At 38.8% G+C, this 17326-nt stretch overlaps 1 protein-coding gene across 1 annotated transcript in view; it reads left to right on the top strand.

Annotated features, from left to right (window-relative positions):
* Nucleotides 1-7418: 7418 nt before the first annotated feature.
* NUBPL (nucleotide binding protein like) overlaps nucleotides 7419-17326 on the top strand; it is an 87332-nt gene continuing 77424 nt past the window's right edge. Inside the window, exons 1-3 of the mRNA XM_027698391.1 lie at nucleotides 7419-7556; nucleotides 8461-8608; nucleotides 14272-14306. Coding sequence (XP_027554192.1) covers nucleotides 7419-7556; nucleotides 8461-8608; nucleotides 14272-14306 — 321 coding nt within the window. The remainder of the gene's footprint in view (nucleotides 7557-8460; nucleotides 8609-14271; nucleotides 14307-17326) is intronic.

Below are 17326 nucleotides of genomic sequence, written 5' to 3' on the forward strand. Positions count from 1 at the left end.
GCACTGCTGCATCTCTGCTCTCTTCTTGTTAGTTAATCCCTTTATTTTTCATCTTCAGTAAGAAATTTTGATGATAATGTGAGGATGTTGCTGTAGACAGAAATGTGTCAATATCTTCTAGGAGCTGAAACTTGAGCTTCCATGTTTTCAATAGATGACATATGTAACATTATCAGTGTTGGCATAAAGCCTTATGTTATTAAAAATGTACATGGAATGAGATGTGGCTTTTTCTGCTCCTTTCACAAACAGTATGAGAGGTCATTTATTATTCTCTCTGTACCTGGAGGACTGCTTCCCTCCAGTTACTGTTGTGTATCAGGCATAATAAGGCTGCATGTCATTTTTTTTTTATTTATATGGATGACTTTCAAGGTAAAACTTACCACAGCTTCAGGCCAAAAACTTCCTCCTTGAGTCATAGCTCCTATCATTTTTTCCCCTCAGGCATATTGATCCTTAGTTAGTCAGGAGAGCATGCACACAAATGATAGGTCATTAGGAAATTCTCTGAATGGCAAACCTCTGAAGTCATCCCAAGTGCTATTTTGCCATGCATCATGATAAAACTCGGTGAGTTTGAGGACATGCTAATTATATGCTCGGTCTGACATTTATCAGTTGTTGGAGCTATTGTTCCCAGAACACAGCAACCTCTTTTGCAGCATAGTTCAACAAGATTGCCAGAGCTCAGTAAGCCAAGCAGGGTTGACAGATTTTGGCATTTTATTCCCTTCAATGTGAGAACATTGCAATGCAATGCTGTACCATAGCACACCATCATATACTGATACAGTGATGTTGATCTATGGGGTTTTCTTAAAATTATATTTTGGGAACTTACTCCCCTTAGAACAAATAGCAACAGTAGGACTTCGATTTACCATCAGCCTTTGGTTTTGGATGGTTTGTTTCAGTTAATACAATAGTTTTATTTATATATATATATACATAGATATATATACACATAGATATATATAATCTTTTTATTATTTTAACTAACTTACACAGAAAGTGATCTTGGGGGGGAAAAGCAGATATTTAATGCAGTGAGCTAAATAATAAAATACTGTAAATTCTAATGAATATTCATGGAGTCAAATAAGATAATAGACCACATGGTAAGAAATAAGTGGCTTCCTGATATGACTTCCAATGTAGCTTAACATGTCAAAGAGCTTCTAGTGTCAAGAACTGTATTTTGATTTTTAACTTTCACACTTTCTCAAAGCACAGGTTTTTTAATGCATGTTTCTGAGCTCATTTGGTGTGCTACTATTAGTTTATTATTAGATACCTCAGAAGCACCGCAATGATGAAAAGATTTTTCACATTATCTTTGTTTTTTTCTTTTTTAAGCTGTCAGGGAGTCACAGTTTCTTTCTTTTACAATAGGTGCTAAATAGCTGCCACAGAGTGGAAGTAAAAGACTTTATCTTCAATATTTGATGTTGTAAAGGAATAGAAAAATGATATTTGGTATAGCTTTTTCTTAAAGAGCTTTTTATTTCACAGATAATTCTTAGAACTGCTGGAGGCATACATTTTTATGATTAACAGGATAAAACAATTACTCTGTAACTTGGGATATTTTAATATCACAGATATTTAATCTTTCCTTGGATACTCTGTTGCCAATAGGACAAAAAATAATCATGTCTTCATAGTAACAGTCTGAATGAGGGACATATCCAGATTAAAAATATCCTTCATTTTTGTGCCCACAAATAAATTCCTGCACAAATATAACATTTTAGCTCCTGTTACAGAAAACACAGATCTAACTAATGCACTCTGGAGTTTGGAGAATGATTGAGCTCAATTTCAGGTAAACCTCTAGGCTATATCTGTACTAGAAAGAATCAATAGCAGGAAATATTCTTGGCCACTGCAATGGTTCCTGACATACTTTTGGCCAGGTCTCACTCCCTAACAAAAAAATGTTGGTCCTGGTTCAGCAGTTAAGAACCAGTTAAGAACCTCTGGCTCAATGTAAAACCCTGAAGAAGAGTTACTTACCTTCACACCTGAGGATTAATCAGAGGATTGTGTTCTAAGAATTGGTGCTCTGGCTCCACAGTGGTGGAGTGCCTCACAGTTCTATGTGATAGTGCTTCAAACAGTTTGCACAGACACAATGAGTGTTCTTAGATCACATTTATTTTCAGCAGAGATTGGTCCTTGCACACCAACCTCTGGAGCAAGTTGCTAGTGTAAGTGGTCCATATTGTGTGAGTGATCCATATGCACCCAAAGTGCATCAGTGCCCTTCTGAAATACCTTGCACTGCTAGTGCACTGGAATTTATGGGATAAGTATTGAATGGCCATGGAACAAAACTGAAGTGATTTAGGTTAACCAGATTTTAAAAATAATTACTAAACACCAAAACAAGTAAAAATTGATGTAATGTTTCGATCAGCCTCACTGGTCAAATAAGATTAATTTGCTATACAGAACTCATTTAGGCTCAAGGTTCTGATGTTAGCAAAAATGCTTCCTGTGAAACAAGCTCATTACTGAGAAAAATGAATGAAAACCAGAATTAAAATGATTTCAGAAACTGTGGCTGAATGTCATTGTGACTCAGATCAGTGGTGTCAAATGGTTTACTGAAGCCTTTAGGACAGTGACCATCATTTTTATTCTGTATTTGTACAATGCCTAATACAACAGGACTCTTTCTGCCCCTGGGACTCTTATCACTGCAATTTATCTCCATTACTGAAAAAAAAAATAGATAGGAAAAAAGAAAGAAAATGCCAGTTTTCCTTCAATGTTTGTGAAATATATGGCAAAGATTAAAAATACTTTCAAAACCTTTGATTTTGTGTTTTCTTCAAGCATGGAAACACTGTTAATTTGAATTAATTCCATTCATGCAAGGAATATCTATCTATCAGGTACCTAAGAAAAATTATGTAGCTTTGTTACAGAAGAGCATATTCAACAAAATAAATCTCTTAATTTTATGCGCCACTTCCTTAAGGCGGGAAAAATTGCTGTAATATCAGCTGCATCTTCGCTGTTACTGTAATAAGCAATATTAGCCTGAAGAACTTGATGACTGACTTCAGAAGAGTCTAGTGCCAATTTAAATAAGGTTTTCATCTCTTCTTGACTGTGAAAGACTGCACTGACTAAAATGTCCACAGGAAAGCAATATACAAACTAAATTGGTCTCAATTCTGCCAGACCTTCTTCCTCATTTATCAAAACCAAACTAAAGTAGACAATTGTATTTTTTTTCTCAGTTTAAGGTTTGGCAATGCAATCGCATCTGATGAAGCTACTTATATGGTCTTATATTTATTGGAGATAGTAATACATGTGATAAAGAAAAATGAATAAATTGTTACTGTTTCTTCTGTGTTTTCATTGTGCTTGTTAAGATGTTATAGTTTCAGGCACTAGCCATATATAACAAATGTTTTTCTTCTTAAACAAGGTAAAATTTTTTAAGAAAGCACAGGTAAACCTCCCTTGTTTTGTGTGGATATTTGAAATCAGAATCTGTTAAAATCCCTTGGTCCAAATTTACTTTGCAACAACTGCCTCTGTATCAGTGATGTTGGCCTTGTTGCCTAAGCCTAGCAGAAAAAAGACATTAAAAGAGAAATTCTAATGAATGAGAGGCAGTAGTGTGAGATGTAAGGACTCTCCTCATATATGCCTGCAGTTGTTTTATTCTCTAAGGCCTGAAATTCCCTAGTTACATGTTTGTGAGATGTGCCTTACTGATACATCGGGAGCCTGTTACCCTCAAGTATGACACCGAGCCCACATGCACAAGCTCTGCCAGATCAGTGTCTCAGCATGAAGTAAAGCAGCCTGGACGTTGCTTTAAGTTCCATGACGAGCATAGCGAAGATAAAGCAAAGAACTCACACCAGTGGGCATTTTGAAAAAGCTTGGGAACAACTCCAATTTAAAATAGCATGGAAAAAAAGGGAATGTGATAACTCCACGTGTCCTCCTTGCTCTCTAGAAGTCTGATGCTCAGATGGAAACAGTCTCTAGCTTTTGAAATACAATCACAGTGAGGGTTTTCCTTGCTTCTCCAGAAGTGCCATACTTTAGGGCATTGTATCTTATTTTACTATATTATAATATGTGGAAAATTATCTTATAATTTAATGTATTCACCTATATTTCTTAATCATGCAACATCAGCCTCATTGTCCATCACATGAGCTTTGAAAACTGGCCTAAAATTTAACTATGTAAGAATTCCTTTCTTCATGAACCAAGTAATTATCACCATGTGGACAAAAAAAAATTAAAAATCAGCATTTTAAATGTATTTATCTTTATGGTGCCAGGGTTGGCCAACCAGCTAAGGAAAAAAACCCGCAGAATCTGAGATACCCCCCCCCCCATGCCACACACTCACTCCAGCATGCAGTGGTATACCTTTGTGGCCTGGTCATGAAGCTAAAATGACCCCTTAGTTTTGAAGAACATTTTTTAGCCACTCTTTAATATAATTTTTAGTTCAAATTGTGACCAAAATAGATGGCTCATATGAGAAAGAGTTTGCAGTGTGTCTTTAACTTACTATATTATTAATATGGTACTATGCAAACATCCAGAAATGAGAATGGAAACACAGGGTTCCATCACCCTTGAGAGCTTACAGTTTTGATAATATGCTCTTTTTTTAGCTGCTTACTTCCTGCTGCACACAAACCAACCTAATTATCTACCAAGTAATTTTTCAAATGTGAATTAATTTTTAAAATTTGGAGTCACTATGGCAACAATTTTTTCCTAGCTATACCTGGATACCTTTAATTGATTTTGGGTGGAGAAAGAATATATTTAAACACAAGGCAATCTAATTTCAGACAAAAATCAATTATATTTTTATCATGTTAGTGTTCAGGCTGAATAGCAATTTAAAGTCTATGAAATATTTTGTTACATTTACTTAAAGAAAACATTATCAATTTCCATTAAAACTAAATATTGTGTCAACATTTTGTTGAACTATTGAAAAGTCTGAGGTGGAATTTTCTGAAAGATGCAGAGATTCCTGTAGTTTCCATCAAGACTCAAGTCTGGCAGTAAAAACTTAGTTAATTTTTGGTTGCATTTTCTTAGACTCATATTTTAGCACTGTATGTGGACTGCAATAACATGTTGGGCAAACAACATAGAACAATATTTTGAAATGTTAAAGTTTAAATGGGACACCAAGAGCGATTATGAGAAATGCATAATCCATAAAACTCCCTCACAGTTATTAGAGATAGTGAAACACTACTCAGTCAAACCACAATCAGTGTATTCCACTAAAGTCAAGGTATTTTGAAAATGTCTGCTTTATTGCTGAGTAAACTGATTTCCTTTCTAATGGCCAAATCCTACTTTTCATATTAACATTCAATACAATTTACTGCCATATTACCTACTATTAACAAACCAATGCTAAAAGAAATGAATAAAACTAAAAATATCGAGAATTGTTAGCTCAGTTTCAGTTTGTGCTAGATCAGCTTTACAAAAAAAAGCAAGCCCACAAAAATATTTGAGGATTATTCCAATCAGCATTGGAGCTATTCTCAAAATTAAGCAGTATCTCATAGAATGTTTTGCCATATTCTTTTCTTTATATAGACTTTGAAGTGACGCATATCTAAAGTGTATTCCTACCAGTGATCCTGCAGTACCAATTCCATTTATGTGAAATGCACAATATTTTGCACTTTAACACTGCCTCCAACTGATCAAAGTAGAAAAAACAATTATGCAAATTTCCTGCAGTGCAAAAGGTAACATGGTTTTGCAGAGAAAAAAAGGCCCTCAAGGCAGATCTATATTGCAGTTTCAAAATGAAATGGCTTATTGATTTTCAGTATTCATTTGTGTTTTGGTTTGACAGTAGGGTAAATTATTGGGAAACTATTTGACCACTTCAGGTGTCTGTGCTGGCTATGCAAAATATGAGAACTGCTTAAAGGATAGGAAAAAAAATATTTTTATCATTATAATTTATGTGTTGTAGCTCAGCACTGGAAAATTGTGGGTTTGAGCAAAATGCTTGATTAGTGCTTTTAATAATAAAAGACAAAAACCAACATTTAAAATAGCGGTGAAAATTTCACTCACTGTGAAAGAGAGGAAATTTTTATCATAATAATGCTTTAAACTGATGTAAAATCCTCTGATGCATTACATATTACAACAGATACCAACAGAAGACACTATCTACACTGTATTTTGTATTTGAAAACTAATGGCCTGAAACTGCCAAGATCTGAATTACTTCTGTAATACCACTCAGATGAATAACGATTGTTCATGGAATTGTCAGGAGCAAATAACGTCAAACTGATCTAATTTCCTTCCACAACGTGGTTGCAAGCCTTGTAAATGGGAGAGAAGCAACAGATGATGTGTCTTGAAGCTTTAAACAAATCTCACTGAATATAAGGAACAGAAATGTGGTTTTGATGAAACTTTTACTGAGAGAGGGTAAACTGGATGGAAAACTGAAAGTGTGACTAGAACAATGATCGGTTCCAAGCAATAGGACAAGAGGCAACAGGCAGAAAGTGATACAGAGGAAGTTCCACCTGAATATGAGGAAGAACTTCTTTTCTGTGTGGGGTTACTGAGAACTGGAACAGATCACCCAGAAAGGTTGTGCAGTTTCCCACAATGGAGATACTCAAGAACTCTCTGGATGCAGTCCTGTGTCATGTGCTCTAGGATGGCCCTGCTTGAGCAGGGAGGTTGGACCAGATGTCCCACTGTGCTCCCTTCCAACATTACCCAATCTGTTATTCTATGCTTCAATATTAGTATTATTAAACAAACCCAACAAAACAAAAAACAACACAAACAAAACCAAACAGGTGGAATCTGTCTTGGCTACAGGTCTCTTTGTTCCTTTACCTAATGACCCCAAGGAGAAAATGGGATATATTTATTTGTAGAGAATACAAACCAAGACAGGATCTCGGCCGACCATTTTGCGGGCCAAGATGAGAACTCAGAAGGCATCGACAGGCCGAGGGAGCACTGCAGAGAGCGCCAGAACGACCTCTGCGGGGACAAGTACAGCATTATAAGGAGCAAGTCCGAACTAATTTGTAATGCGTGTGGTCACTCGGTGCTGACCCCTTGGCCCCATTTTCCTTACAGACAGAGGCAGGGAGCCGCTTTCCGTGCTGCTGCTTCACAGTGCCACCGCTTGTGCTCTCTGCGGGAGGATCTGGGTCTCTTCCACCCAAGTCCGAGGCCGCAGCAGTTCTTAGCGCCAGACTCTCACATCCAACAAACCGCCCTCTCTCCCCGGGACTGCCAGCGCCATCCACTCCGCCGGGGCTCTGTGCCGGGCGGAGCGCGGGGGGCGGGCCAGGGCGCGGGCGGACGGCGCCATCTCAGCGCGCCGGGGGCGGAGCGGCGGCGGGATGGCGGGTCCTGCCTGGCGCTGGGTGCGAGGCGCCGCCCGCCTCCTCCCCGCCGGCGGCGGGCGGGCTCCGGCAGCGCCGTCGCGCGGTCCGGGCTGCGCGCCCGCCGCTTGCACCGCTCCGTTCGCCGGCTCCGCGGTGAGTGAGGCGTGAGCTCCGCCGTGCGCCGCGTCCGCCCGGGGCGGGAGGGGAGCGGAGCGGCCGAGCGACGAGCTGTGCTTGTGGGCGCGCTGCGGAGGGCGGCAGGCGGGGGGACCGCCGTAGTCTGTCTCTCCGTGGGTGCCCTGACGGACTGTGTCCTGCAGTGGCCAGTTCGGCAGCAGTATCCCTGCGGGAGCGGATGCGGTCGCTGAAGTCTAGGTCTAGGTCAGTGTCGGGCTGGGCAGAGGGAGATGGGGTCTGCCTGCTTTTTGCCTGGATCCCAGTCCACTCCAAGGCCTTTGGCGGTGAAATTGTACGTTCCGGGAGCAGGTGGGACGCTGCCCGCGGGGATGCTCCGCTCGGCTGCTCGCTCCGTCCTGCTGCGGGGCCGTGTGTGGCTCCTCTGCCGCAGGAGCGGCAGAGAGGATGCCTGTGGCCCGGCTCGGGGCGGGCGCAGACATCCCTCGGGACAGCTGCCTGTGCGGCACCGCCTGCCCTCAGCACCTCGCGTTCCTGCTCTTCGCTGTGTGCTGTGTTTGTTGTGCCTGAAACAACTGTGCAGAAAAGACGGCTAGGTTTAGCTTCTTTTTTTTAAAGCTTCGACTTTTAAAGGAGTGCTTTGGTTTATTTCAACACAAGTCCTCCTATTTTTTTTCTTTTAGTTTAGGTGTTAAGATCGATCATATTCGAGTCTAAGCAAAATGCGACTGGGGTTACTTTTAAGTGGGCCCCGTCCCTGCCTGCCTTGTGAAGCAGGCTCCCTTTGGGAGTGCACGCGTGCCAAAGGGTTTCTTTGGACTAGTAGTGACAATTTCTCAGTGTGCAGGTGGGTTCCTTCTTGTCAACTCTGCGAAAGCTGCATGTTGATGCATACCATTTACTTGCATTCTGGTTTTGTTAGTCCTCGAGCTCCGAGGACGATTCTCTTGGGGACAGACGCGCCCGGATCCTGTCACGCGGGCTGCCAAAGCAAAAGCCCATAGAAGGAGTTAAGCAGGTGGTGGTCTTGGCTTCTGGAAAAGGCGGAGTTGGAAAATCAACAACAGCAGGTAAGATTTGACCTTTCTTAATTGTTGACTTTGCACATTTTCTAATACTTGGTAAGGAATATTTGGATGCTTGTGTCATTAGCTTGTAAATTGGTTCCACTAACACTGCCCTTTACCTCTGTCAAGTCCCATTGCAGCCATTGAGAATCTGTTTGGGTACAGAAGTCTTGCCTTTAAATAAGATATAAATCGAGCAGACAGCTTTGAAATAGTATCTAATAGTGCAGTGGTGTCCTGAGACAGCTTTAAGAGGCGATGTAAGCTGAGGTGAATGGGATCATATGGTAGTGCGGTAACACTTCCTCTAGCAGCTTAGGTGTGCCTGTACAGTGCCTCTCTGCTATGTGAGCATGGTCATGTGTTCTGTCGAGGACACTAATATTTAGAAAGGCTCAAAATCAGGACTGTCCAATTTTCTCAAGTACTTATATAGCTGTTTCATAAACCAAAGAGGAAACAGTAGTTGTAAACCACAAAACTGTCTACTCCACCATTAGGCTTTAGATTAATTGTTCTCTAACTGTGCACTTCCTAGGTGGTAGAACAAGATAATTCATGGGTTACCAGTACTACAGAAATTTTCTTGAACTTAAACAATGATGGCAAAATGGAAAAATAATCATCATGCCAGCAACTGTGATAGCCTTCTAAGATGGGGTTACAGTTGTGGTGGATGAGGGAAGAGTGACTGGTGTTATCTCCCTGGACTTCTGTAAAGCATTTGGCTCTCTCCTGCACAACATCCTTATGTCTGAACTGGAGAGACTGGGATTTGATGTATGGACCACTTGGTGCATAAGGAATTGGCTGGATGGTCACATTGCATCCAGGTTTGGGTCCCCCAGCATAAAAAGGACATGGACCTGTTAGAGTGGGTCCAGATGAGAGCCACAAAGGTGATCGGAGGGCTGGAGCATCTCTACTGTGAAGACAGGCTGAGAGAGTTGGGGTGGTTCAGCCAGGGGAAAAGAAGGCTCTAGGGAGACATTATAGCAGCCTTCCAGTACTTAAAGGGGACTTATAAAAAGGAAGGAGAGTGACTTTTTACATGGGCAGATTGAATGAATTTTTTACATAGGACAAGATTGAATGGTTCTAAGCTTGAAGTGGAGAGATGTAGATGAGATGTTAGGAAGAAATTCTTTACTCTGAGGGTGGCGAGGCACTGGAACAGGTTGCTCAGAGAAGTGGTGGATACCCTGTCCCTGGATGTGTTCAAGGCCGGGTTGGATGGGGTTTTGCATGACCTGGTCTAGTGGAAGGTGTCCCTCTCCATGGCAGGGATTTGGAGCTGGCTGATCTTTAGAGTCCCTTCCAACTCAAACCATTCTAGGATTCTGTGACACTGAAGGTAAACTTCTTTGAAAAGGTCTGTGTAAAGTGTTAGAAATTTGTTTAAAGATCTCTTCCTTAGTATGTAGATTGGAGAAGAGTCATGCTTTAGTTGAATGATGTCTACTGTTCATCTCCAATTGTTGTGAATAACAGATGGATATAGCTTTTAATTTAGCATTTTTTGTTTTGTATTTCAGCCGTACTTAAAAAGGACTGTTGGATAATAAATACTAGAACAGACAAACATGATACCTGTACTAAAAAGAACTGTAGTTAGAAAAAAATAATTTCCTTTTTTTTTTAATCTATTTATCTATTATCCTATACATAGGATACACATACCTGTACAAAGACATGCAAAATAATTAACAGTTGCATTTCTTAACCATCAACCAAAAGGTACATGATTATAATTCATGGACTGGTTGTTTAAGGTAAAATACCAAATAACTGTTTGTCAACAGTTTACAAAATGAACATAATTTGAAAAGTAAATTCAGACTATTCTTCTCATGTCTGCAAATAAATGTGTGAATTCAAGTTCTGCTAACTGGCACCTATATGTAATTTCTACATAAAATATGACATATGTATAAATAATACTTAAAGCTGGGAGGGAGTTTGTTCCCATGCATTTAAAAATAAAAAATCAGGGTTCAACAAGCATTAAATAAGAGATTAGAAATGTAAATGAACCATTCAAATGTAGCTGTACTGGACAGCCTTCTTAAATGAATGTATTAATTCATAATACTGAGAAGAAAATCTATATTCTTGTTTATTATAATGAGAATAAATTTAATGATTCAGAGGGACAACGAAAGATCAGATAACTAGTATAAACAAAAGTATTGCATGGCACCATTACTGAATTATGTATTTAAAATTATATTCTTTGTAATTGAGGTTTGTGGGAAATATGTTTGGGGACAATTCTGCTGACACATTTTGAGAGCAGGAATTTAGAAGAAAAGAGAATACTAAGCACCTCTAATTCCTAAAGCACTACAGAAAATAGTCTTACTGCTTGTATCTCAGAAAGCCTGTCAGGGTTCTTTTTATTGTTTTTCTCAGTGTGGTAATGTTTTAATTGCTCTGGATCTCCACTTCTGGACAAGAGGATCTGCATTCCGGTCAAGTTTGTCAGGGCCATTCCTTCACCTGTTGAATAACTCTTTCTGTTTGTTGCATTTGTTTTTCATGTTGTATTCTTTGTTGCTTCCAGCGCTTTTTGGTCTTCTGAGATCAATGTAGTCAATGATTAGAAGCAGTTGTGTTATAGGAAAAGTATTTTTCAATGCATGTTTAAATGCTTCAGTTGTTTTTTGTTGTTGTTTCTTTTTGTCTAGTACAAGTCTTGGATTCTTTGTTTGTTTGCTGTGTTTTCTGTCACTTTCCTGTCAAGTTGCTGTCTTTTAACAGCATCCTTCTGTATTTACTCCATCTGGCCAAAGTTTAGGGGGTTTTTTGTTTGGTTTTTCTTTTATTCTTTCTCTTCTGTTCCCTCTTTTGCATTAGCCTGAAGATGAGAGTACTGAAGAAAATTGATCCTGGCATGAGAAGAGGTCAAAGTGTGGTCTTGAAAGAAGAGGCATTTTTTATTTAGTGGAAGTCTTACTGTTTTCAGCTGTGGAAGTAAAATAAAATTAAAGACTGATGTTCTTGCTCACATTTTGATAATCCTGAAGTTTGGGGAAAATAAAACTACTTACTATGTGGGCCTTCAGACATTTTTAGCAAAGACTAACAGGCTGAGATTTGTTAGTATTGTTCAGGAAAGCTGATACATTTTACCATGTGTTGACTTTATCTCAGTCATATGTGTTTTAACTTTTTTTTCCTCTTGCGTACTTTTGTTCTGCATGTAGGATATACTATTATTGAAACTTTTTTGATTTTGGGCCTTCTCTACATGTTAAAATATTCTGATAAATTATATTTCTAAATGGTACTTACGTTGAGACATAAGTATTGAAAGTTATCTTTCAGAGTTCATCTGAATTATCTATACATATTTTATTGATGATGTATATTAACCATGTCACAGATATAGGCACACTCAGCTGGTTCTATATACATCTGATTTTGGACCAAGAAGTTTTATTTGTGATGTTAGCTCAGTGTTCTGAGACTTCAACCATGCTATTCCTAGGGCCAGTTTGGATTTGGAAGTTAGAAAGTACACGGTAATAAACCTTCCCACCCTTGTACTGATTTCAAGAAGACTAGAATCATAGAATATCCTGAGTTAAAAGGGACCCACAAAGATCATCAGAGTTCAACTGCTGGCCCTGCTCAGGACCATCCCCAGGAGTCACACCTTGTGCCTGAGAGTATCATCCAAATATATCTTGAACTCTGTCGGGTTTGGTGACCATTTCCCTGGGGAGCCTGTTCCAGTGCCCAGCCCCCTCTGAGTGAAGAACCTTTTCCTAATATCCAACCTAAGCCTCCCCAAAACAGCTTCATGCCAGGTTTAGGTTGGATTAGACTAACTCGGATCAACCTGTGCATCATTTCTGATACTGGTTGGCTAAACCCATGAGTGGAGAGACCATGGTTAGAAGTTACCTGCTTAGAAGTTGTATAGACTTTCTGGCATGTACTGCCTTGGTCTTCTGCACTCCTGGCTATAGGAACTTAGTAGTTAGGGCCAATATGAATGTTTAGGGTCAGGTTAGGTCCTATGCTGCATGTTTACGCCCTCTTGGAACTGACAGTAATACAAATACAAGGGAGTGCATGATTCAGCTGGGATTCAACATCAAGTGTTCAGCTAGATATCCTGCTAAAAAACTTAGGTTTATGTGCCATACTGTTCCCTTTCTTTCCCTTCAGTAGTCAAATATCCTTTATTGAAGAAGCATTGTGGATCATACATTAATTTTCACACATGAAAGGTGTGTAAGAAAAAGATAGATGTATGAAGTGATTTTTAAGACAGCGTCTATCTTCATTCTTCAGATATGAGTTGCAGTTGATTTGTTTTTTTTTCTTTTTGATTGATAGTAAAATTGGTTTGCTCGTTTTTTTCCCCTTATCTGTGATTTGTAGATTGGTCTCCAACTTTCAGAAGATGAATTTTCCCCTGATTGATTTGGGGAATAATTAATCAAGCCTATGTTTAAATAGCAAGTTGAAGAATAAAATCTATGTGCTCTATTAGCTTAGGAGTAAACAGAGGCTGTGTGCCTCTTAGAGAAAGCTGTACAGTTGTCCTTGTTAACGCCCTGACCGTTTTGTTTGAAGGAGCTTACCTTTCTCAGTGCTAAGTTCTTCCAGATGGGAATCTGGCTCCCCAGCTTGTTCTCAGAACCATTATACTCTTCTGGTAGAACAAGACTGACTGCAGCTTACCTTTGTTAAAAGGTTGTGTGGACTGACAAACAGCAATATGTAAAGAAAACAAAACATGTTACCCAAGAAAGAGTTGTGTGTGTTGGTTTTTTTCTTGTGGTGTGTGGGGTTTTTTTTTTCCTAAAACATGTTACTGCTTGCATTATAAAAATTACTGTTTGTTTATACTGAAGCTTCTGGGAGGTCTTCCAACATAATTGAAGCTGGTGAGCTGTTAAAGATACCATTTCTTGCATGTGCTTTTTAGTTATGGGAATTAAGTATTGATGGAAGTATAAAAGCTCTAAACAAACTCAGTCTTTTTAGTTGCTTCATCCCTTTTTTTCTGTTTCTTTAGTTGTTACAGTTGCTTTCAGGTAGATGTAATTTTGTTTTCTGACATAAAAATCAAGTGAAAAGCATACATTGCACCTTGTTCCAGGAAACATCTATGTTCAATATATCACAAGAAATCAATAAAAGTGATATCATCTTTCTGGTCACTGTGCTTTAATAGTTCATGCCAACACTTAGCTAAATTCTAGTTTTATGAAAGTTCACTGGAGACTGTTACCAGTGAAGGGTGAAGCTTACTAGTGACAGGATGAATTTAGTTTTGTAGTACGGTGTCCACTTTTCAGAAGTGGGTACCTCAAAAATTTTTCCTTAATGTTGTGCTTTGGCAAAATACCGAGATTGTTTTTATTTTGCAGTGTCCTCTAGAAACTTAAGAGTTTGCAAGTTTTTGTAGGTTGAGTTTGTTCACTTGTTAACAAATGTGGACTGAAATGTGAGTGCTGCTGCCACTTAAACTGAAAATATTGTAGAGGTGCAAGAAGCTAAGAACCAAGATGATGATGCAATTATTAAATAAGTGTCATGTATTTATATTATATTTTCTCATGTTAGTAATGATAATATTCTCATTATTTAGGAATTCAGTTTTCCTGGATTTAATCTTTTTGTTTTTTTCTCTTTTCTCTTTCTTGCAGTAAATATAGCCCTCGCCTTAGCAGCAAATGATTCGGTAGGTAATCATCTAATTATCAGCCTTAATGTGAAATGTGTGTCATATATCAAATGGTTACTGCTGAGGGCAGTCACATACATGAAATGTATTTACTCTGACAGTTAATGTCTTTATTTGTTTTTGGTGGACTTCTGAGTTTCTGTTAATTTGTTTATCTTTTATCAGTACCATTAATAACTTAGTAGATCTCATCCTTTATCTTGGTTTGGCTGTGTCCTTTCCCTTGTGTGTCACTGAGTTCAACTTCAATTCTACAAGAATGTATAGATGTAGTAGAGGATGCTTGTGCAGGTTGGAGACACTTAACAAATAGTTAAATTCTATCAATTCAGAACACTGACTTGAAAATATAGGTCCAAAGATTTACTTTTTCTGGAGAAATTATTGTAAAAATACTTTATATATAAACAGCTATGGAAAAAAACCCCAGCTATGTATCTTCCCTAAAGCTTGGAAATACTTTTTTTAATGGAAAAATATCATTCCCCAGTTTGGTATTGCTCAAACTGTTACTTGGACTATAAATAGACAGTGGGAAACATTCAAGTGTAAAAGCCATGGGTGTTCATTATGTCCACCTGCTGCTACAGGCTGGGGGTAGTTCCATTGTGCACATTTATTGCTACACAGGTAAACTCAGAAGCAAGCCTCATTTCCTATATGAGGGTGTATAATGCAGGTTTTGTGCTCATAAAACATTAAATACAAAGATCCTCAACTACTTTAATCAGATAAACGTAGCATCTTTTTAATGTTGGAAAAGATGAGTAAAAGAAAACAACAGGTAGAAAGAGCGAGGTTTACATGCAATCTGCACACTTTCTGTAGGAATTTTGTATAAGGTTAAAAGAAATTTCCATAAACTCACTTAATAAGAAGAGTGTTTAAAACTGTTATGTGAAATATGTACTGTTTGTGATGGCATCTGATCTTGTTATTTCACAGTTTTAATTCTGTGTTTTAAATAGGCTGTTGTAGTAATTTGATTTCAGAGAAATCTGTCATCTTGAAAAGCAAAACTGCTTGAATGGTTCCTTCTAATTAACTTTAAAATATGGCATTTGCTGTAATACTTTTGTAAAACAAATGTGAGCCTGCAATGTGATCTGTTGTTGGATGGCCATTGAGTAGCTCCATGGAAACCATGGCAACTAATTGCACATAACTTTCAGTACCAGTTTATGTGTTTTTAAGATTGTGTCTGATACTTTTCAGACATAGAGATAAAGCATCTCTTAGTAATTCTTACATACACAAGTTTTGGGATTATGCCCTTTGTTAGGAGTTAAGCATCTGGCTTTAAACATAATAATGTGATATACCACTTCTGTAGCCCATTAAAACGCTCATGAAGCACACAAATAAGAGAGACCATAGTCTAGAATGATTGAAGAGGTTACTGCTGGAGTTATGTGGCAAATCAGAGACTGAGAACTAATTTTAAATGAAATTGAGCCAAGAAAGTTAAGCAAACACAGAACGCGCCTGCCATTTCTGATGTTACGATTATGTGTGAAGTCGCAGGCCAGCATCTGGTGGATGTTAATCAATGAAGAGGAGCTGAAATTGATGAAATAGCTGTGACTTGCATGAACCGATGGTCACAAGTTAGCAAGCTGCTACCTCGGTGAAATTGTGCATTGATGTAGTTACAAGTTAGAAAATATGAAATTAAGGTGGATCGAATAAACTCAACTCTCTCTTGCTTGTTCATGCGTTAATATATATTTTTTTGTGGGTTTTTTTATTTGTTTGTTTTTGTTTTGGGTTTTTTTTTGAGATAATGATGCATACATCATGTTTATGTTTAAACTTTGGCCTTGAAGTCACTGGTGTGTTCATTTGTGTACTCACATTGATTTCAGTTCACTAATTTTGTGAGTCAGGCTTTTGAAGTGAGTATCTCTTGGATCTTGTTCCGGGCTAGGATTGTCCAGTGCTCTGAATTGTAGAGATAATTGCAATGATCACTTTTGTTATGGTGAATGAAGTTGTAGTGGGTTGATCTTGGCTGCACACCCTTAAGTGCCCACCCAGCTGCTCTATCACTCCCCTTCCCAGCTGGAAAAGGGAAGAGAGAATAAGATGGAAAATGACTCATGGGTTAGGATAAGGCACTTTACTAAGCAGAAAAGTAAAGCTTGTGTGCACAAAAGCAAAGCGAAAAATAACAAGGTTTATTCTCTACTTCCCATCAGCAGCAATGTCCGGCCATGTCCTGAGAAGCAGGGCTTCAGTGACTCATAATGGTTTCTTAGCAGGCAGCCATTGGAGACAATGGATGCCCCCCTTGCTTCTCCTTTCCGTAGCTTTTATATCTGAGCTGACATCATATGATACAGAATATCCCTCTGGTTAGTTTGGGTCAGCTGGCCTACTTGTGCTCCTTCCCAGAATCTTGCCCTTGACTGGGGAAGGAACATTACATACTGATGCTCTGCTCACCAGAAGCCAAAACACTGGTGTGTTATCATAGAATCATAGAATCAGCCAGGTTGGAAAGGACCTCTGAGATCATCATGTCCAACCCTTGATCCACTTCTAGCTACCAATGCAAAGCACAGCACTGTGAGAACTACTACAGGGAAATGAACTCCAGCTCAGCCAGACCCAATACAGAAGTAAATAAGGAGGTTTTTTTCCAGAGTCCACTGGTGCCTCCTGCTGAAGTTTATAGTGAATTTCTTTATCCTCAGATACACAGCAGTGGATGCCTTCATTTTATGCTTAATAACTACTGATTATGCATCACCTTCCCATGGTTTTTCTTCCCTTCATTGCTTTTTTAAGTTAGTCTCTTTCAGAGGAAGCAGTAATGATTGTGAGTAAATCAGAGCTTCAGGAGCCCCCTGCAACCTATTACAGTCCTTATACCTCTTATAAGCAAAATACAGATTTATTGAAACTGATCTTGAACTTGATGTACTGCTTAAAGGAGGAAAGAAGGATTCATGGAGGAAGATAGATCACTATTGAGGATTGATTAGAAACACGAGGCCATATGAATATAGCTAAGG

This window comes from Neopelma chrysocephalum, unplaced genomic scaffold (genome assembly GCF_003984885.1).
Source record: "Neopelma chrysocephalum unplaced genomic scaffold, ASM398488v2 Primary Assembly neopelma1_24, whole genome shotgun sequence".
Classification (NCBI taxonomy): Eukaryota; Metazoa; Chordata; class Aves; order Passeriformes; family Pipridae; genus Neopelma; species Neopelma chrysocephalum.